The sequence below is a fragment of the Vicugna pacos genome, chromosome 19 (assembly GCF_048564905.1).
Source record: "Vicugna pacos chromosome 19, VicPac4, whole genome shotgun sequence".
Taxonomy (NCBI): domain Eukaryota; kingdom Metazoa; phylum Chordata; class Mammalia; order Artiodactyla; family Camelidae; genus Vicugna; species Vicugna pacos.
The window spans coordinates 43,164,627-43,186,041 of NC_133005.1; the positions used below are offsets into that span (position 1 = coordinate 43,164,627).

General features: G+C 49.5%; 1 protein-coding gene and 1 long non-coding RNA gene across 16 annotated transcripts in view; one reads left to right on the top strand and one right to left on the bottom strand.

Annotated features, from left to right (window-relative positions):
- Nucleotides 1–21,415, top strand: part of LOC102533381 (guanine nucleotide-binding protein G(s) subunit alpha) — a 65,506-nt gene that overhangs the window by 43,079 nt on the left and 1,012 nt on the right. For 3 of the 14 annotated variants that reach the window (XM_072944483.1, XM_072944476.1, XM_031687662.2), the window contains 10 exons: nt 8,346–8,418; nt 11,458–11,502; nt 15,660–15,714; nt 15,800–15,919; nt 17,642–17,739; nt 20,400–20,454; nt 20,581–20,654; nt 20,779–20,837; nt 20,943–21,063; nt 21,253–21,383. In XM_072944483.1, the coding sequence (XP_072800584.1) occupies nt 8,346–8,418; nt 11,458–11,502; nt 15,660–15,714; nt 15,800–15,919; nt 17,642–17,739; nt 20,400–20,454; nt 20,581–20,654; nt 20,779–20,837; nt 20,943–21,063; nt 21,253–21,383 (831 nt within the window). Of the gene's footprint in view, nt 1–2,082; nt 2,144–4,178; nt 4,636–8,345; nt 8,419–11,457; nt 11,503–15,655; nt 15,715–15,799; nt 15,920–17,641; nt 17,740–19,654; nt 19,729–20,399; nt 20,455–20,580; nt 20,655–20,778; nt 20,838–20,942; nt 21,064–21,252; nt 21,384–21,415 lie in introns of those variants that run through there. The other 11 variants (XM_072944485.1, XM_072944477.1, XM_072944487.1 and 8 more) reach the window with 10 other exon arrangements.
- LOC140687476 (uncharacterized) lies at nt 24–1,657 on the bottom strand. 2 transcript variants are annotated; one of them, XR_012061860.1, is made up of 2 exons: nt 1,511–1,657; nt 24–548 (listed from the first exon to the last, which is right to left on the bottom strand). It is a non-coding gene; the product is annotated as an uncharacterized lncRNA (long non-coding RNA). The 2 variants fall into 2 exon arrangements; XR_012061861.1 differs by lacking the exon at nt 1,511–1,657 and adding an exon at nt 1,292–1,500.

Consider the following 21,415-nt stretch of genomic DNA (forward strand, 5'->3'; position numbering starts at 1 on the left):
TTTTTATAATGACAATTGATTAATCAAAGTCAAACCAAGAGGTTTTTATTTAATAAAAACAGAAAACTAGGGCCGTGTCTTCAACTAGTTTCTAATCTAGTTGGTGAATGACTGAGTCGTCATTTCTTTAAACAGGCAAAGAATCATTGACAGCAAGGCCTTACTGTCCAAGTAGCTAACGAGGACATTCGGGTCTTCAGGGTCAATATTTTCACCGGCTCTCGTTTAGGTGACAGTGGTTCCTCTGAGCTTTTGTCGAAAGATGGTGGTATTTTCATGTGGAAGGAGAGGAGGGCTTATCTGAAGTGTGATTAGGGCCTGGCGTATCTGGATGTGAGGAGGCGCAGGCCAGCACAGCAGCTTTTCAGCAGAGTTCGAGAAAAGCCCAAGGCCCGCAGTGAGGCAAGGTAGCCGGCTGTGAGGGTCTGGCGGGCAGACTTTGCTTCCTGTTGTCAGTTCCAAGTGTTCTCTGGTGATTCTGAGTTGCTCTCTGTTGTCCTTCAGATCCATAAAGAGAGGCGGGGGGGCGGGGGTAGGTAGAAGTGTACCTGATGGGACCAAGAAAAATAATAGGTGACAACTTCATCTGTCACACCTTTTGTTACTTTGAGTGGAACCAACTGAGGGAAAGGGAGGATGTCAGTCATCCTGTTGAACGGGTAACAGTGTCTTTCTATTTTCAAAGAAAACTTAAAACTACACGGACAATTTACTCAAGGCCTCTGAAGGAATCAGTCACCCCATGCCCCTAGGTATGTGACTTGTGTTTCCATTTACAGGTAGGCTCTCTTCCTTTCTTTTTATTCTCACAAACATCTGAAGTTTCACTTACTGTTTTGACGTCAAAGAAAGTTCGAAGTGGGAGAGAGTTCAGGATTACTTTGTGGATTCAGGATGACCAGCAGATGGGTCTGTGACCCACCAAAGGCAGTTGCCATGTCTTAGGTCTATGGGGGGTGCTACTCACACTCACCTGGGAACAAGGTGGGCCACATCGACCAAAATTTTTGTTTGAATTAATGAATGAATGGTACCCAAGCAGATACCCACATGGCTTCAAGCGACTCAACCCAGGTCCCAGGAAAAGTGAGCAGCGGCCGAGTAGCTGAGAACTTAGTGTCACTGCTCCTAACCCAGTGTGCTCTACCTCATCCTCATATGGGACAGGGAAGAGGGGGGACACTTCAAAGGTTTTAAACAGTTCTCAAATTCATGTTCAATAAACTACTTTTCCCTCTGTTCCAGATTATCCACCCCCCCACCCGCGGCACCCAGGCCCTGCCACGGATACCCGGGACTCCCTGGTCCACCACCTCTCCCTCTTGAGAGGACTCCAGGGGCACCGACTCCGCAGCCACGGCCTCCGCGGCCACGGCCACCACCGCTCAGCCGTCCCGCCGCTGGCGCGCGGCCTGCCGCTGGCTTCGCCGAGCAACGCTAGTTTTGCGCTCGCACGACCCTCTCATCGGGAGATGAGGCGTCGCGATTAATTAGGCTCGCCCTCACCTACCTCCACGGGCACGCGCCGCCGGCAGGGAGGGGTGGGTGGCCGTCCCCGCGTGCGCTAACCGGGAAGCTGGAGGTAAGGAGGCGCGCAGCAGGGGTAAGCGCGCCGTCGCACACTTTGCACGCCGCCCAGGGCTACACCACTCACCGAAAATTGGGAGGCAGGTCTGGGAGGCGGGGTCCGGCGCCCACCGTCTTGGGCGCCCCCGTACCCCGCGCCGCTGTGCCCCCCGCGCCCCGCGACCACCCCTTCGTGGCCCCCACACCGGCCGGCACCCCCAGGCTGCGCCGGGGCCCATTTGGACGCGTCCTCGGCGGGCCGATTTTTCGGCTTCCCCTTCGCTTTATAGGGGCCGCCGCGGTGGGTCCGTCCTCTGAAGAGGCTGGGGCGTCATCGGGCTGGTTAGGAGCGCTGCTCTCCGGCGGGGACACTCAGTCGCGTCGGCACCGCGGAGCGGGCTGCGTCAGGTGGCTGGCCCGGCGCGGCGCTCACTCGCTCGCTGGCTCTCTGGCTCCGGGCTGCGTGCGGCTCCGCGGCTGGAGCGAACCCCTGTCCCGGCGCGGGGCGGCGGCGGGCGGCCGGCCGGCAGGCAGGCAGGCAGGCGCTGCCTTGCGTGTGAGTGCACCTCACTCACATGTAAGTCCGGGTGCACCGTGGCCTCCCGCGGAAGTGCGAGTCGCCCGGCGCGGGGCAAGAGCCACGGGGCTGGGACGGGGCAGGGGTGCCCCGGCACTGCCGCCCTGCCCGTGCCTCCCGGGCACCCCCCAATTCTCTCTCTTTTCTCTTCTCCATTGGCGTGCCCAAGAACCTAACCAAGGAGCGCCTGAGGGTAACAGCAAACTCGTGCCATCGCGCCTCTGCACTTTTCTTTTTTGAGTTGACATTTCTCGGTGCTTTTTGATTTCTCGCTGTTGTTGGGTGCTTTTTGGTTTGTTCTCGCCCCTGTTTCGTTTGCTCATCCTTTTTGGCGCTAACTCTTAGGCAGCCAGCCCAGCAGCCCGAAGCCCGGCAGCCGCGTTCCGCGGCCCCGGGGCAGCTCAGCGGGGATCGCAGCCCACTCCCCCGACACGGGGCGCACGGGGTCCGGCCAGCCCGAGGCCGGGGGCAAACAGGGCGCCCGGGCCAGGCGAGAGCCAGGCACGCCGAGGTGGCCGAGCCACCATGCTGAAGATGGCCATGAAGATCAAAGCCCGAGCACTGGAGAGCGAGAGGAGGACGGCGGCGGCTGCGGCCGAGGTGGCTGCCGAAGCTGCGGCGGTGGCTGCAGCGTTGGCCGAGCAGCTCGCGCTGCGGAAGAAAGGGGACGCCGAGAAGCCCCCGAAGAAGCCGGCGCGAGAGGTGCCAGGCGAGGAGTTCCTTACCGAAAAGCAGCGGAAGAAGATCGAGAAGAAGCTGCTGGAGCAGAGAAGAAAAGAGGAGAAGAAGAAGGAGAAGGAGAGGAAGAAATTGGAGAAGATGCAGAAGAAGAAGAAGAAGAAGAAGAAGGTGCCCGAAGCCCGGGAGGGGGCCCGAGGCCGGGCGGCCGCCGCCGCTGCCGCCGCCGCCGCCGCCGACGTGGGCGCCGCGGCGGGCGCCGGAGGGGCCGGCGTGGGCGCCGGCGCCGGGGGCACGAATAAGGTCTGGGTCGAGTGGGACACGGACTCGAGCGACGAGGACGACATCTACGGCGTGCCAGGCTACAGGGACATCGTGTGGGGGCCCGTGATACTGAAGGCCGGCGCGCTGAGCGCCCACCTGCCACTCCTGGCCTTCATGGTCTTCTCAGTACGGAGCCCCTCGTGGGTGCTCGACTTCCTGCTGCAGAAGCGCACGGAGCAGGGCCGAGGCTGCGGCTTCTTTTTCGGGGCGACCTGCTGCTTCCGAATGTTCCTGGGCTGTGCCGCCTTCGCCTACTTGGGCGGCCGAGCCAAGCGCAGAGGCCGCGGGCGCACCGAGGCCTCGGGTGCCTTCGGCTCGGGCCATGGCGCCCGGCGCCGGGGGCGCAACGAGCGGCTCATCTAGTCAGACCCCTCGCCCCCTCCCCCGCCACCGCCACCAGACACCACCATCGCTGTGTAGTGTGGATTTTTATTGAGTATTTGTGTGTGTTTGGACACATTTTCCTTTTCGGTTGCTCTGTCCTTTGGTTCGTGCTCGCCTCGCTTTTTCCACACTCCCTGCTCTCTGGCTCTCTCTGTGTCTCACTCTTCTTTTCGAAAATTTTCCTAAGTCCGGGCTTGGGCTCGCGCTCCCTCCCCTTCCGCCCACCCCGGCCCCTCGGCGGCGCCCGCGGGAGGTTGGGGGGGGCTCGGCCTCGGGGGCCGCTGGGCGACGCGGCCCGGGGGGTGGAGCGTTGGCGTCGTGCGAGGGGTCGTCACTGGCTCGGAGACGCCCCCTCTCCCCCCGCGGCCGGCCCCGCTGGGGCCCGAGCCAGGGGGGAGAGGGGGCGTCTCCCAGGCCTGTCCCGTCCCGGGCCGGACGCGGGAGGAGGGACCCCCCTTCCCGGGTACCCGGGGGGGGCGCCTCCCTCCGCCAGCTCCCGCCCTCCCCGCCGCCGCGGCCGCTGCCGCGGCTGCTCCTCATCCCTCCTCCTCCTCCTCCTCCTTCCACCCCCCTCGCCGCCGCCGCCTCCTCCTCCCTCCGCCTCCCCCCGCCCGCCGCGAAGGTTTTGGGTCGGGGCCGGGGCCGAGGCAATAAGAGCGGCGGCGGCGGCAGCGGCGGCAGCAGCTCCCGCAGCTCCTGCTCTGGTCCGCCTCGGCCCGCGGCGGCCATCAGACCCCTCAGCTTCGGCTCGAGGGGCCGGGAGCCGCGCGCTCTCCTCGGTCAGAGCGACACCACCCTCCCCGCGCGGCCCGTAGTCCGCCCCGCGCGCTCCTCCCCGAGGAGCCGAGCCCGCGCCCGGCCCGCCCGCCCGGCGCTGCCCCGGCCCTCTCGGCCCTCGTGAGGCCGCCCGCGCCCGGCCCCGCCGCCGCCGCAGCCCGGCCGCGCCCCGCGCCCCGCCGCCGCCGCCATGGGCTGCCTCGGAAACAGTAAGACCGAGGACCAGCGCAACGAGGAGAAGGCGCAGCGCGAGGCCAACAAAAAGATCGAGAAGCAGCTGCAGAAGGACAAGCAGGTCTACCGGGCCACGCACCGCCTGCTGCTGCTGGGTAAGGGCGGGGCGGGGGGCGCCGGCCCCGGCCCGGCCCGGGGGCCCCTCGGGGCGCCCCGCAGGCCGCGCGCGCCGAGCCCGCCCCCCGCCCCGGGCGCGCGCTCCCGAGCCCGCCGCCCGCTCGCGGGCTCTGTCTCCGGGGGGCGAGGCCGGAAGGGGGACCCCGGGGCGCCATTCGGCCGGGCGGGGGCTCAAAATGGGGCGTGGGGGCCGTGGAGACGCGGGCGCGGGTCCCCCTCCCCTGGCCCGCCGCTCTCTGCTTCTTTCTCGCCCTCCCTCTCGCTCTTTTCTCTCTCTTTTTCCGCGAGGCCTACACGACGCCAGGGGTTTGGGTGCGTGTTGGGGAGGGGGAGGGGGAGTCCCACAGGGCTCGGGAGACTGCGACAAAAAGAGGGTTTCGGGGACAGGAAATGGGGTGGCGGGCAGACGGGGGGGGACCCGCCTCCGTGGGGTGTGTGATTTGTTGGGAGAGGGCAAGAGAGAAAGGGGCCTGAAGGGGAAGGGGGTGACGCGGGGGGGCGCCGCGGCGGCGGAGGGGGCCTCGCCTAGGGGAGCTTTGGCGGGGGAAGTGGCCGAGGAGAGTGGGGGGAGCGAGTGACATCAGCCCCTCGAAGGGATCGGAGTGGTAAAGGTGGTGCAGCGAGGGGGAGGGGGCGCGGGCGAGTCGTGGCGCCGGAGTCGGGGGGGGGCGGGAAGGAGGGAGCGCGGCGGCCGCTGGGCGCGACTTGGTGCGTTTCGGGCAGGATACACTGTGTGCGCGCGCGGAGCAGACGTGTCCCGGGCCGGGCCGGGCCGTGGGAGGAAGAGAAGGAGAATCAAATAAAATTAAGACCCCCCCACCCCCCAAAAAATGGAGTTAGTACGCTAAGTGCCCAGTGAAGCCAAATGACACGTCATTTTACAGTATGACCTTTTTTTCCCCTTCCAGATATGCAGGCTTTTTGAAAAGCAAAGAGAATTAATTGTAGCAGCTGCTGCACCCCCCCCCCCCGCAGTTACGTTCTCCCCCCATAAACCATTAACACACACACAGACACACACACACACACACACATTTTCCTGTTAGTCGGCCACATTGAGAGTGCTTTGTGAAAAAAGAAAAAAAAAAGACATTCACAAATCAGAACTGGAAAATGACATTTGTCTGTAAATGGCTTCTTGGTCTGGAAATGGCGTGGGTTTTTTTGTTTTTTTTTTTTTTTTGTCCTTTTCAAGGTGGGAGGGGGGATTGAGAGCGCGCTAAGGAAAAGACTTTTTCCAGGTGGAAGGAGATGAGAATACATTAATTAGTTGTTTGTCAAGTGACATTTGGTTGTTTGGTTTTGGGTTTTCTCTTTTGATTGCGGTTTCTCCTCTCTGGCAAAAAAAAAAGGCGTGGGGGGTTGTTAACTATAAGGAGATGGCTTTTCCCCCTTTTTTCTTCAAGGTGCTGCTTTGGGGAAAATAAATAAATAAAAGAAACAAAAGAAATCGTTGAAATGACCAGAAGAATAACACAAGCACTAATTAGTATGGAAGTTTTCCACTTCCTTAGTAACTTGGCTATCTGAGTTAATTTGTCAATTTGCTAGGTTAAGACCTGGTTCATGGTCACATTTCAGCAAAACAGTGTCATTATAAGGAATAAAAGGTAAAGAGCTGATTTTTCTTTGTGGTGTCATCTGGTATGCTTTTTTTTTTTTTTTTTTGGATGGGACACATCTTTGTCCAGATTTATGTAAAGCAGAAAATTAAGTGAAAATAAATCTTTGGTGTTCATGCATTTGCGATTGCAATAATTAAATGGTACATATGTTGAGGTGTCGAAAGCTTCTAAAGGTAGAATCATGCTTTGTGAATATTTATATGCATATAATTTGATTTCAAAGCATAAGCCTAGAAAAGTCTAGAATCTTTACTAGAACACAATCTTGCTAACTGAATACTAATTTAAAACATGTGATGCTACTGGTACCTTAAATTTCTAACACCTTTGCACAGTAATCACAAAGTCTCCACTTAATTTGAGACTGTTACTCTAAACTCATTTTGCATCACCAGGCTAACCCTCCCCAGGTGTCCTAGTCTATATGACTACATTTTGTCATCATTTATTGATGCTCTCTGGCACAAGGGTCTGCCACCCAAACCCAGTGCCACACAAAATTTGCATTTTTAAATTGTGGTTCTCACAAATAATGCAACCTCCCCCCAAAAAAGGAAACATAATGATGCCCAGAATCCTCTTTTTAATTCACCTTAATTTAATGACATAACAGTTCAGTGAACTGCAGTACCACAAAAGATCTTGCAGTAATTTTTCAGCTCAATTCTCTCATTTCATAAATGTGGAAACTGAGGCACAGTTACGTGTGTGCCTGCAGAAAAGCTGTCGCCCACTTTAACACTTCTGAAATAAAGATAATGGAGATTCTGATTAATACTGCATATTCTCATGGAATCTCTTAATAGTGCATTTAATATTTTAATTTATGAGTTAGGCTCATTAAGATAGAGTGTTTGCTTTGAAATCAATGTTTCTGTGGAAACTGATTTTAACTTTTTACAGATATTGATTACAGCCTTGTGAAAAGGCAAAAGGAGGAGGAATGCTTTGCTCTCTGGGCACTAAAAGTAATTAGTAAAATTAAAAGTGAAAAAGAGGACTAAAAAACCAAACAGGTTTGTGTGGGAGGAGGGCAAAAAATTATTCACTCAGGATTCTTTGTTGGAGAGAGAATCCACTTGCATAAAAAAGAAAATGAGAAACTCGCAATCCTCCTCCTAGCTTGGTAGAACTGTGTTTTTTCCATAAAATATACTTTTTTTTTTTAACACATGAAAGGTGATTTTCTTTTCGTTGGAATCTTTGAAAATTAAGTGGTTTCCAGGAATATCCTTCCTTGTGATTAAAGTCTTGTCCTTTTATTGCTTCTTACAGTTGCTGCATGTTAATGTGGTTGTTCTCAAGTACTGTATTTGACATTTAAATGTGTTTTTCAAGAAGATGACAGAAAATTGATGGTCTTCCACCCTCCACCCCGCCCCCATGGTGGTATCCAGAGTTTCTCTTTAGAAACATAAATTTTGCAGGAAAGAGGGGGAGGGTGGAGAATGGATAAAATGTAATATTGTGAGGTTTAGGGGTTGATTATTTTTAACCCCTGAAAGAAACCTGCAGAGAAAGAAGGTGCGTTGAGAAACCGCTTAGAAGGGGGTTGCTGCGTCAGTACGTGATCTGGGGGAGACTGCAGTGCCTGGACGTTGTGAATCCTGGGGTATTTTAACCATGCAACATCTGACAAACAATGAATTATGTGGCTTATATACATGAATGTGTACATTCTACCAGTGAACACATTTCAAAGATCCAGTCTCACAGTTTTAACTTCAGTGTTCTTACCCCCTCCATGGCAAAACTGCGTCATTCTTTCTTTGCCCCTTGCCCACTCCACAAAATTTAAAACAACCAAAAGGAAAAAAAAATCACCTAAAAATAGCAAAACCTTTAATTCTTGTTTGTTGTACTGATGGTGAAATACTTCAGGTAGACACACAGTTGGATGTTTATTTCATTTTCTCTGCGTCGAAACATCAAGGAAAATTGCAAATCTGTTATTTTGCTTGTTTTTTGCGTGTTGCTTCTATGGAGAAAACAGTCCTATCTCTCCCTGCCCAAAGTGTGTAAAATGCCTCCTTCTTAACCTGAGACTTACTTTCATTTTCTAGGTGCTGGAGAATCTGGTAAAAGCACCATTGTGAAGCAAATGAGGATCCTGCATGTTAATGGGTTTAATGGAGAGTAAGTGTCAAATCTGTGCCAAGGGCACAGTCAGAGTAATACATTTTATACTAACCTTTAGGAAGTTTAGGTAGGTTTTGGGGCTGGGCAGCCAATTTCCACGTAATTTTTTCAGCCTACATAATAGGAAAGCCAGGGAAGAGCTCTTCAAGGGTTTTTTCCCTCTCCCTCCCTTTACTCTTGGGTGCAGCAACAAAGATTAATAATAATAATAATAAAGCATTGGTGTTCTTGTTGGCCCTGTGACAGACAGGTCTGCGGCAGGCCTGCTGGCAGACTTGGAGCAGTGGGTCGCTGTGGCCCCCACCCTTTGCCTGGCGACCTTGACCTCTGCAGAGTCAGTCCCCCGCAGATTTCAGCGCAGTGCACCAGTGCAGGATGTTTTAAACTATTAGGGAAACACTGTTTCAATAATACTCTCACATAAAACCAAGTTGCAAGAGTCAGCCCTTGTTAATAATTCGTCATCCCCCTACCCTTTGGAATTAACATCATGGGCACATCATTGTTTCCCTTTTTAAAAATCAATCTTGCCTAAAGAAAAGGAAAAGGAGATATTTAAATGATGGAAAGGCTGGAAGTTGGGCACTTCCGGTCAGCTCCCGGGGCAGTTTTGCCTTTGAAAAGTCCTTCCAGGCATCTGGGTATAAGACAACGTAACAATACCGCAGTGGGAATAAAGAAGAAAAGAGCGCAGATGTGAGGATGTGAAAGACAGGGAGGGTCGTATGTGCCTGGAAGAACGCAAATGAGGGGGCAGACGCCGATCGCCCGAGACCCCAGGGGGGCTTTTCTGTCGCCCTATGGAAGGGTCCGGTTACCGGCCTGTTTTCCCTGGTGGGAGAGCAGTTAACCTGACTAGATTACAAACACTTGAAGGCAGTAGTTTGCAGGTACTAGCTGGTCAGTCATTGTCTTTCCCTTTGTGAAACCTGGGTTCAGTTTGAAAATGTACCCCTCTGTTGAATTCCCCTCTAGTTTCAAAAGGGGAGATGGAGTCAAGGCGGCACAGTGTAATTCAGTATGCACCAAAAAAAAAAAACACCACCACCAATTAAAAACAACAAAAAACAAGCAGTTAACAGTCACCTACTATGCACTAAGCACCAGGGAAAAGAAAGGAATTTTATCACCTTTCAGAGGTAAAAGAACTGCGCAGAAGGCAGCTCTTTATGGAAAATTCTAGAATTTCTTAGATCAAATAATTGGAGGGGGCCCGGTGGAGAAAAGGATGACAGCAGCTTTTTAAGCTTTAAAATTCAGAGGGATGGCTGGTTTACTAATTTTATGAACAGCTCTCCTGATGAGTTACCAATATGCACATACGTGCCGTTAATTAAATGTCACATTCAGTTGTCACAAGCCGATTCTGACATTCTTAATTTCTGACACACCCTTCAATAAAGCCCTGCCACCAGAGTTTGCCGTCGGTCAATAAAAACTAAAAGCCTGAAATAGACGTCAAGCTATGATTTTGTGATTTAAAGAAAAATCATGCATAATGTCTCCCCCTGCAACTTGCCGGGGGCACTTCTTCACAAGGCTACTTAAGCAAAAATAATTTGACCATGTACCCTCTAGATAAATATTTTGATTAAAACTGGACGTGGCTCGCATTTTTAAAAGGATGCAGCAGTCACTGTTTACCTTAGCCGGAGTCCAACAGAAGACAGGACATCCTTGAAATAATTCACTTAAAAGTTTTATTACTCTACAGATTGCCCTAAAATTTTTTAGTTTTTTAGAGAAAGAATTCACCCCCTAAAGTGAGCCAGTTGGTAATGCAGACGAGGCATTTAAACCAGAACTTCTCTTTTCTGTTTTCTTTCAAAAAGAGGAAGTGACATTCCCAGTTTGCCTGCTTTGTAGAGGAAGCCATAGGTAATCTCCGAGGATGTTAAATTTAGCCCATGAAAGTGACATGCAGGGAAATTCTTCATGTGGGTCTAGAAACCTTATTTTTATCTTGTCCAACTGAGCCTCCTTTTTTCTTTTTCCTTGCTGCGGTATTGAACAAAAGTTCACTTCTTCACTAGGAATTCCCTGTGACAGAGGGACATCCATCCACGAAAGGGTGTTTTGTGTGGTGCAGGGTCTTTCCCTCCTTGCTCCGTAAATGTGCGCTTTGTCCGGGCTGGGCTGAGCTATTAAATCTGCCTTAACCATCCGCACTGCTGTGCCGAGTACATTTTCAGAGTAACCTGTAATATTAATCTGACCTTCAGAAACACCGAGGTCAAATGCAGGTTTTCCTAACGCAATGCTAACTCTCTTCCTTACATTTGGGGAAAAAAAAAGAGACATTAACATTGGTTGAGCTAATAAGCTAATCAGTTACAAAACCACGGAGACACATACCTTAAGCCATCCTGCCCCTCCCACATTCAAGGAGGAATTCCTACCAGTCGTGAAGATCGGGTTTTGAGTAGGGGGGTTTGCAGGAGGGGGAGTGGATTTGGTGGTGGTGGGTTTTACTTTTATTTTTTGCTGCCTCACAGTCCAGACGTGCTCTGAATTGATGACAAATTTATGGGGAACAGCTATATAAAAATAAAAACATCTTCTAGGTGGTTTCCCCAAATACAAGAAGGGAGGAGATTAATACTGCACCAGGAAATCATAGGCAAAACCCCATTATCTGTGCCTTTGTGTGTTCAGATACAACATGGTGAAGGTTGAGGTCTGGGACAATCAGGGGCCTTATGCGCTGCTATATTCTCAAAAGAACTATGATATAAATCATGACTTTAGCTCCCTAATGCATGCACATTTAGTGAAAGCACAAGAAAATAATTATCCGTCCCTTCTGTACCCGACTGGAGTCCCCAGAGGGCTCTGCTAATACTGCAGCAGAGGGGTGGAATTCTTCCCTTCACGGCCCGCAGTCTCGGGAGACATTCCAACTGAGCCAGAAAGGCGACCTAAGAATGAATGGGAGGATGGCGGTCCTTGGTTTAGGAATGTGGCGAGGCTGTGTGGGGTTTTTGTGAAATTGCGGTGCCTTGCAGATTAGGTGAGCTTTCAATCTCTCTTTAAAAGGGGCGGCGAAGAGGACCCGCAGGCTGCAAGGAGCAACAGCGATGGGTAGGCACATTCAAAAACAGAAAAACTTTTTAACATACACACAACACGAAGATCATACTGAGAAACTGAGGACACAGAGACCGGGGAAGGAAACCAAAGTCATTTCAGGGCCATCAGCCATCTTGGTATATACGTTTGCAAACAACACAGAAACAATTTCTTAATGTTTCAGAGCAAGTAAAGTGCAAAACCTTTTTTTTTTTTTTTTTTTTTTTGCCATCCTTAAAGTGTAATTAGATCCAGCTGGGGGGAAAGTTACAGATTTCAGCATTAGACGATCAGGTTAGGATTTCGAGAATTGATGTTTTTCCATATGGTTTCTGTCTTCCCCTCCACCGCCCCTCCAGCTCTCCCTTTGAATCGGCTACTTGTTTTTTAAAACTATCTACTAAATTCCATCCATCCAGTGGTTGGTCTGTTTTTAAGTATTCAGACCTCTTTGGAAAAAAAATTTTTTTTTACCTCTATTAAAATACGTGGTGCCGCACCATCCTAATTTTGGAAAGAAAAAACCCTGGCACCTTGAGGAGGGAGGTCATTGTTGAGAATGATCTCGAAAAGCCTCTGGTCTTTTAAAAACTGTCATTTATTTTAATCTAAGGCACTTTACATTAGCAAGTGGATAGGAAATTAATGATGGCGTCCATGTTTTTTTTTTCCATTCACCATCATTTTTTTCCCTTCACTTCCTGCATCTGCACGCCCGTCACACACGCACACACACCTACACACACGCGTGCTAGGTAGCCCACTCGGGCGCTGCTTGCGTATTCAGCATGCGGTGCTGGAGCAGCTATTTCTCCTGAGAACTGGCAGAGCCGACTGACCTAGCCTAGGGCATCTCAAAGAAATAGCTTCTGTGGCCTGGGCTGGGAGGGGCAAAGGATATTGGGGGGTCGGGACAAAGTGACTGACACATGTTTTGTTCATCTGTTTTTTTTAGAATATATTATCCCTAGATGGTGGCTTCAGTTTCTCATCTTCCCGGCCATGTCCTATCACACTTTGCATGCTGGAATTGCCCGTCTTAGGAACTTCTAATAAGAATACTATTCTGTTGTGGGGGGGAGGGGGGATGGGGCCCCACTACCTAACCTCTAAAGTTAACTGAAAAAAACAAAAAAACAAAAAAAATAAAAACAAACCAAAAAAAAGCAAAAACAAAAAAAAAGAAATCCCTAATTGACAAAAATGTAGTGGAACAACCATCAAAGGCATCTATGTAACAGTTTACTGTACCAAAAGTTTGAGACACAAGCCCTTATTGAACAACCTACTGTGTGCTAGTGTGCTGTGCTCGACCCCCGTGCTAGACCTACTAACACCTACTAACAGCCTGCTCTTCTATCTGTGACTCTGTTTTACAATTAAACATCAGTATTAACATAAGCGATAAATAAAAATTCTCTGCATGTTTCAGCAATCCCCGTATCTTGCGTCTGTCTTCTGTCTTTCTTCTTTTGTCTGTCTTTTCCCACACAAAAAAGCACGAAGATAAAAAGGCACAGAACTTAGTACTCTGTAGTCCTCCCCTAACACTCAGCCCAATGGGGGTGGGGGACGTAGCTCTTAAAATTCAAACCCAACCCCAACATACAGAGCAGCCCTAGTCTCTATACGTGGGGGGTGGAGGGTACAATATCCTGAACACTTCCAGCCCCCATTTTTCAATCCATCAGAATTATTAAGTATTTGGAGACGTCTCAGGAATTTTCCCTGGATTTCACCATCAACGTCAAATTCATTAAGCGATAGTAGAAATTATGATAAACCTGCCAGCCCCCAGTATAATATCTCCATCTACATAGTAATTGCTTCAATGGAGGAATTTTATGTTTTAGTATTACACGCCCGAATTAGATTTTAGACTTCTATTCTAGCTGTTTTATACTTGATATACTCCTACACCTATTCACGTCCGTAGATGAATACTGAATACGTTCTCAAAATATCCGTATTGAAGACTGGAAGTTTTCCAATTATCATACTACTACTTAGACCAAAATATCAAACTGAATGAAAGAACCTGGTTTCTGGAAATAACTTCTCTTTCTGGGTGTTCATTTGGGTATTAAATACCCGGACGTATCTAATTTTAACTATTGTGGGACCTTAAAAGCAAAGGTTAATGGCGCTCGTTACCATGGAAACGGAGCCTGTTTTTAATGAATGGAGTGGATCTGTCCTATGGGGTTTTAAATTTGAATTTATGAGTGAACATAAGGGGCAAACCACGTCCTTTTAAAATTCCAGCGTCTGAATAACTTATGTAGACCTGGGCAAGGTCCAAACGTCATTCCTAACTTCAGAAACCAGCTTCGATTCTGCACGTACGAAGCAGAACAGTTGCACAGAGGGGCGGGGCTCGAGCCCTGCAGCCAGAGGGCGGTTGCATTGAGAGTCTGGGGGCGCGAGTCCCACACTCCTGGTTTGCAGCTCACCCACGCCGGGAGCTCTCCTGACCCCCGCAGCACCTAAACGGGTGAGGGGATTCCCGGTGCCGTCTGACGTCCCCCACCCCAAAATACACGCAGCTGATGAGAATAGCACCTCCGAACGAGCTCCTGATTCCGCTAGGAAAGGATCCTGGGTCTCAGAGGTCCAGTGAACAGGAGGGTTGACCCGGGAAAAGCGATGAAATGAGACCATTCAGAAAACGAGGGCCCACCCCTCAGTAAATAACTATGCAAATACTAATTTTGAAAGGATTAGATGGAAAGACCAGGTTCTTTTAAGAGGGGGTGGAGCTGTAGCAGGCGAGCACGTGACATCCCCCCACGCTGTACCCCAACCTGGAGATGGAGAGCCACCTGCTCTACTTCCCCGCACTGACCGCCCTGCCGGCGGTGCTTGCCGTTAACCCCGCCCCGCGTGTCATCTGCATTCGTGTCCAGTCCTGTTCTACCCCCCAAGGGGTGACGTGTTTAATTTCTACCTCCATTCCACGAGTCTTGGTGAATCAACCGAGGGAATACTTCAAAACTGGGGATCTTGAGAGATCTTTAAAACTCACAGCAAGGAAAACATAAGCTCTGTCCCTTCTGCCTCTGTCGCTTGGACTCTCCCTGTCTCAGCCTCAGTGTCCTTGTCTTGTGAGGACAGCACCTTCTGTCACGTCCCGGGCCTAATACACAGTCGTCGCGTCCTCCTGTGGGCTCACCGCCCCCCTCCCTCGGAAACCAAGAGGTGACGTCTGGACAATGGATGTGGCGGGATTTATACCCCAAGCAAGAGGCCCTCTCTCAACCCTAAAAACACAAACTCAGAAATCTTCCCTGGCCTGCCCCTGATGAAGGACAGTTTCTGAGAGACACAGGTTAAAAAAAAAAGTCAGGGGACCCCAGAGCTGAAGGGTGTGGCCTTTACTTATGTAAATCAATCCTCACAGCCGTCCTGTACCTCCCAGTCAAACTCAAAGTCAGAAAGCAGCCAAACCTCTAACCCCTGCTTAACGCGACGTAGGCCACACCCACCCCACCCCCAGCAGCCCTCTCCCTAAGTCCCAGATCATAAAGACTCGGGGGGGGGGGGGGCAGAATCTTAGCTTACTCATGTCCAGGGACGAGCGCATGCTAACGTTAACTAGGAGTGTCAGCCATTGCTGCTGTCTGCAGTGACAGACCCGCAGGAACTATTTAAATACCATGAGCAGAGGTGAAAAGCCGTCCGATCTGTAGTCGGCACCACCACCTGCACTCATGGGCTCCCTAATACCAAGCCAGGGACTGGGGCAGCCCCAGGGCACACCGTGAACCTCCTTGCCAAGCCCTGACAACCACACACTCCCCCCCCCACCCCCACGCAGGTCGCTGACAAGGGCCTCCAAGAACCTTTTAGGAAGCGATGAGGGCTTCCAGAGAAGGGCCGCGCATCTGAATAGTAAGTGCACCCGGCCTGACTTCTGGTACAGTAGCCTTGATCATTACCTAGATGCCAATGGTGACCTGCCCCAGTTGGGGGTGTGTCCTCAGGACACAATCTGGGAGGTTATCATTTGAAACCACCCTTATTCAGGAACCTCCAACCTCTGCACAGATCTGAGCCCACAGCTCCTTCAAGAACAGAATACTATTTTAGTTGGAATATCGTGATTGAAGCGACACTGTTAGTCTATATGATGCAATATGATTCTTTTTTTCTTTTCAATCCCACTGTAGTGAGAAGGCCACCAAAGTGCAGGACATCAAAAACAACCTGAAGGAGGCCATTGAAGTACGTGCTTGGTCTTTTGAGTCATTCTTTGAGCCTCCCTTTCCCACAGTGCTGCCCCCTGACTGCTTTACTCCGTCGTTTTCAGACCATCGTGGCCGCCATGAGCAACCTGGTGCCCCCCGTGGAGCTGGCCAACCCGGAGAACCAGTTCAGAGTGGACTACATTCTGAGCGTGATGAACGTGCCTGACTTTGACTTCCCTCCCGTAAGCTAACCCCAAGCCCCCTGCCCTACACAAATAACCCTCAAGGACACCCCCTAGACCTGAGTCGAAGCCACACTTTGCAGCAAAACACATATCCATGATACTGACCATCAGGGAAAAGTTAACCCCATAAGAGTCCTTATCATTTAAACAAGTAATCATCATCTTTATCATCATCATTAGGGCTTTGGTCAAGATGGATGAGCCAGATTCTATCACCCCTTGGTAAATCTTGGCTCACCCATCCCCACAAGTAAACATCAAAGCTCAGTACCACAATTTTTACTTTATTAGACTATGTTTCTAAAAGGGAAAAAGTCTCAAGTTATGGCAGCCTTAATTATTCTCTCCTACATATCTCACGACAAACAGAGCTGCTAATACGCATGGCACACAAAGGCTAATTGTCCAGCGAGCTGAGTCTCCTCAGATACCAAGAAAATCAGAAATGAAGTGCCAGCTCTGAGTCTAACAAGTGGAAGGCATTCTCACGTTAAACGACTTGCCGTTTAATCTTTACCAAAGTTTTTCTAAAATCAGCCCTTGCCTTGGGCCAAAAGAAGTCAGAGAAAAGACTCCACCTAATTGATAACTCAGGTGGTGTCTTCCGCAGGCCCTGGAGGGTGTGCAGGGCACTGTTTACAAAGATCTGTCTGCTCCATAAAGAACTATTTTTAGGGAACACAAAGCCGCCCAGGGCCCAGGCATATATGTTTCGACCCCTTTGTGGAGGAAGAATAGTTCGTGAGAGAGGAACGGGAAACAAGATGGGAAAAGGAGAGAGTTTATAAGGCCCAGAAGGAAAAGACTTGTCTACAGCGAAAACAATGCGTTATTGTTGCCCTTTGTCAGGCCTTCGTGGGAATTTGTGTTTGTATATTTTAAATGGGTTTGGCTGCAAACTTCTGCTAGCAAGGAAGTAGCATTAATCAGTACAGCTAGGTAGATTTTTTTTTTAAACAGAAAAAATTTCGATATTTCTGCTAGGAGGAGAAAAAAAAGGGCAGCCTATTAAAAACCCCCCAGGACAGCGAGCCCTCCTTACTCCTCCTGTTAGCTGACTTGACGTTCTGCCTACTCTCCATCCTTCCCTCGCTGAATTCACGTTACAGGGAAAAACCTCTTTCCTGGTAAGGGGAGATTGCCCTGCATAATTAGGAATGTTCTCACATTCAGATGAAATGTGAATCGTGACCTCCTGCAATTTAAAACACACACAGGGCCCATTTGCTCTTTTGATTCTTCCTGTGACAACCATTCCCAAAATGACAGGCACGAACGAGGCCAAGTTTGCCACCAATTCCCAACCATCATGTATTTTGGTAAAATCCACATTTTCCTGGAAGGAAATTTCCCACATCTTCACAAATGGAAATAATCCTGTTTTCATGACATCAAATCGTTTATCGACCCGTCCTCCTAATTAGCCTGTGGTCTTCCTCTATAAGCAATGGTGCGAAGAAACAAAGTTATTCAATAGTTTACTCTGACCCTGCCCACACCCCCAAAAAGACAGGAGGACAAGTACCCAAGACCACTAATGCGCAGCTGGGTTGGGTATTTTGAATACATTAAGCACCTTGAACGCAAGTCCTTTACGATCATTGATTCCTTAATTTGGCCCCAAATTGGGAATCACCTAGTGTCAGTCCCATAGTGAACTGCGGTCCCACTGGACTTGGTGGAGCTCTGTCTTTAAACCTCTCTCGGGTTCACTTTCAGGAATTCTACGAGCATGCCAAGGCGCTGTGGGAGGATGAGGGCGTGCGCGCCTGCTACGAGCGCTCCAACGAGTACCAGCTGATTGACTGCGCCCAGTAGTAAGTCACTTCACCTCCGCATCCGTGCACAGAATATGTGCACGGAGGAGATAATTCAAAACCTCCACTTCGCTTTTCCAGTTACTTGCAAATGAGTTCCTTTCATAGAAGCCAGCCAGTTATTCCCACCTGCAGTTAGAAAGTTCTAGTCTGATTAATTTGTTTTATAAAGCCCTTAATTGCACTTTTTAGTGCAGTGACATTATTTTATATAAACAATGAGTGCCTTTTAGAGCAAAATGATAATTACTTGCAATAAAGTGATGCTCAAAATTAATTAACTTGAAGTAATTAATTGAATTGACCTCTGAGCATTTAGGAAGATAGGGCAGCTCTCACACTTTGGATGATGTAGAAATATTATATTTTATTGCTGTAATTCAAAAACATAACAAAGAGGAGAAGTGAGGACAAAAAGATGCCTCCCCACCCCTGGTGGCTGATACTTGCTTCGCTGTTTCTGCTGCCAGGTGAGTGACCACAGTAGCTGCTGGAATCCGGCATTTCTAGTTCACCTGGAGTTGGGTGTTGTGTCGAACTCCATTTCCTCTCCGCATTTATCATTGACACTGGGCCTTAACTCAAGGGTGCCTCCTCCCCTGGGGTCCTTGCTCTGTCCCTTCACAGACTCTCTTCCAGTGGACGTGATAACACACAGCTGGGAAGCTGCCTTTTAAACAGTTTATGACCTTCCTTATCCTGTACATAATACAGCAAATACATGATGTGCAGAGCCATAAAAAATTTTAAAGATACCGTTTGTTTGTTGATGCTGCACAAGTGTACTAAGTGGTCTCAGTTACGATATTCTGAAGTTGCGCTGTCTTTCATGAGCCCAGGGGTGGGGGTAGGGGGAAAGCAATAGATACTTGTGAGGTCCCAGCCTCACTGATGTAAGTAACTGAAATGCAGGAAACAGTTTTGCTATTGAAAATATTAAGTAACCAGGAACAAGGTACCAGGCTGGCCCGCAGAAAGTTGAAATGGCATTACTGAGAACCCCGTGCCTGGGGAACTGATTGTGAAAACCGCTTGAATAAACAGTGGGGAGGAAGAGGTAGCAGCTCTCAAACAGCAAACAGAAAGCAAGCTCCCCACACTCACGTTATCTGCACATCACAATGCTCCTGTGAGGGTCTGTGAAACCTATCAATTTATCTTTCCCGGGCCCCGCTTTCCCATAGGAAGTGCATTTGATTATTTTCAACTGTCACATACATAGTTATTTCATGGTTTCCACATACAAGCAAATTTGTGTATTTTTTCAACGAACAGAAAAACAGTCCATCTTGGCCAGTCCCTGTGACCCCAGCCCCCACCCCTTCTTCAACAAAGTCCCTGATTTTCTCAAAAGTTTGAGCTTAAAGCTGGAAGTGCTAATTATAGTAACGCAGAACAAATGGAAATCCTGGAATTGTTTGCCTTTTGTATTTTGGATCCAAGTCAGAAGCACAGGTACCAGATGAGGAGGGTTTAACTGTGGTAGCTTTGAGTGCTCTGGAAAGGGGCAGGGTGGAACAACGTTGTTAATTAACAGTTTTGCCAGCTTTTTTGTTTGTTTAATCTCACACCATTTAAAAGTTTCTTTTTTAAAACAACATTGAATTACTCCTACAACTTTATCTGAAAGTGGCAGCATTTGCACAGTTTATGGAAAGTTTTAAGGAAACTCCAAGAAAAAGAGAACAGAGTTTGAATCTTTTAAAATGTCTTCCCCAGCCAGATGATTAAAACGGCCCTGCCCCTGCAGTGACCAGCCCCTCTCGGGTTTAACTGTCTTTATGGTACAGTTGAGGTGCTGGTACCTTGCCCATTTCTTAAGGTGCCTATTTTCATTTGTGGAGCTGGGCTTTGGCTGGCCCCACGCCAGATGTCTCTCTCACAAGATTTGGTGCTGATGATCTATTTATAGAACTGTGGTTCTGTTGCCATGGCAACGTGCTGGAGGCCAGGGCGGCTGGGGAGCTATTTCTGGACTGGTGCTGTAATGTAAGACTGATTGGGCAAGTTAGTATATCCTCTAAGCCAGACTAACTAAACTGGTAAAAAGGAAGGAGAAAAGAAAAAAAAAACTTATAGAATTTCTTTAAATAGACTTTTCTCTCTTTGTGATTTTTTTGTTCTGGTAGCCCACTTTAAAACAATTCTAAGCCCCCTTCCCCCCACCAGAAAAGCTGGTTTTAACACTAACTTTCCATATTAATTAAATTAGTCCAATCTTTTCCTAAGTTATTTCCAAAGTTATTTTTCCTAAGGTGGGTCTCGTCCAGCAACACAAGTTACTTTTGCTTGGGGAACAGGGCTGTGGAGAGGGGAGGGGACAACACTGCTTTTCCCTGTAAAGCTCTCTGCGCACCGAGGCCAGCCCCGCAGGCCCCGAGCGCCTGGACTGTGTGCGCTCCCTGCAAGAGTAAGGGCTTGTACCCTGGACGGCCGTGAGGGTTTTTAAAAACTCAGTTTCGTATCTGGACTGTTGTATTTCATGGACCAAGCAGAACGGAAGGGAATTTTGTGTCTGTTTCCTGTTCAGTGTGGTGAGGGCCAAAAGGGCCCCTTCTTAAAAGTAGAAGGAAGGGATACCCTTTCTGAGCAACTCAGACAATCCAGGGAGCAAACTGGCATGAGTGTGTGGTCACCCTGTGTCCTTCTTTTCCTCCCAGCTTCCTGGACAAGATTGACGTCATCAAGCAGGCTGACTATGTGCCCAGCGACCAGGTATGCACACACAGAGGACCCGAGCCCTCTTTCCAAGCTAGTCAAGATTTCCACTCCAGATTGGTGATTATGAACAACAGTTTGGTTGGTTTTGGTGAGATCTGTTGACCGAGGGCTTTGTTTTAGGATCTGCTCCGCTGCCGTGTCCTGACTTCTGGAATCTTTGAGACCAAGTTCCAGGTGGACAAAGTCAACTTCCAGTAAGTAAATGGGTTCCTTTTTTCAAAACAAAACAAAACCAGATCTTGTGACTTCCCACTGGCAGTGAGGGTGACGGACCAGTGTTAGCCCTTGCAGTAACCAGGTGTTCCTTCTCTCCTGCAGCATGTTTGACGTGGGTGGCCAGCGTGACGAACGCCGCAAATGGATCCAATGCTTCAATGGTACGGAAGCCCTGGGTGTCTCTGCACTTCGAGGACATTTTGCTTTTTTAATCGTTAAGGACCATTTTCACTTCTAACATGTAATGCTTTTGCTTTCTTGTGAAGATGTGACTGCCATCATCTTCGTGGTTGCCAGCAGCAGCTACAACATGGTCATTCGGGAGGACAATCAGACCAACCGCCTGCAGGAGGCTCTGAACCTCTTCAAGAGCATCTGGAACAACAGGTTTGTGCAGTGACACCCCCCCCCCCCGTTTGCCCCCTACACACAAACACACACCCCTCTCATGGCCCTACATATTTGCACTGTTCATAGAAGAGAATCTTGTGCCAGTCCTTGTGCAACCATCTCAAACCCCTTGCAGGAAGAATGCTTTCTTTTCCTGGGCATTAACCCTGTGTCCCTCTTTGCTAGATGGCTGCGCACCATCTCTGTGATTCTGTTCCTCAACAAGCAAGATCTGCTGGCTGAGAAAGTCCTTGCGGGAAAATCGAAGATTGAGGACTACTTTCCAGAATTTGCTCGCTACACTACTCCTGAGGATGGTATGTACAGCCTTCTGCAGTTGATCGGTGCT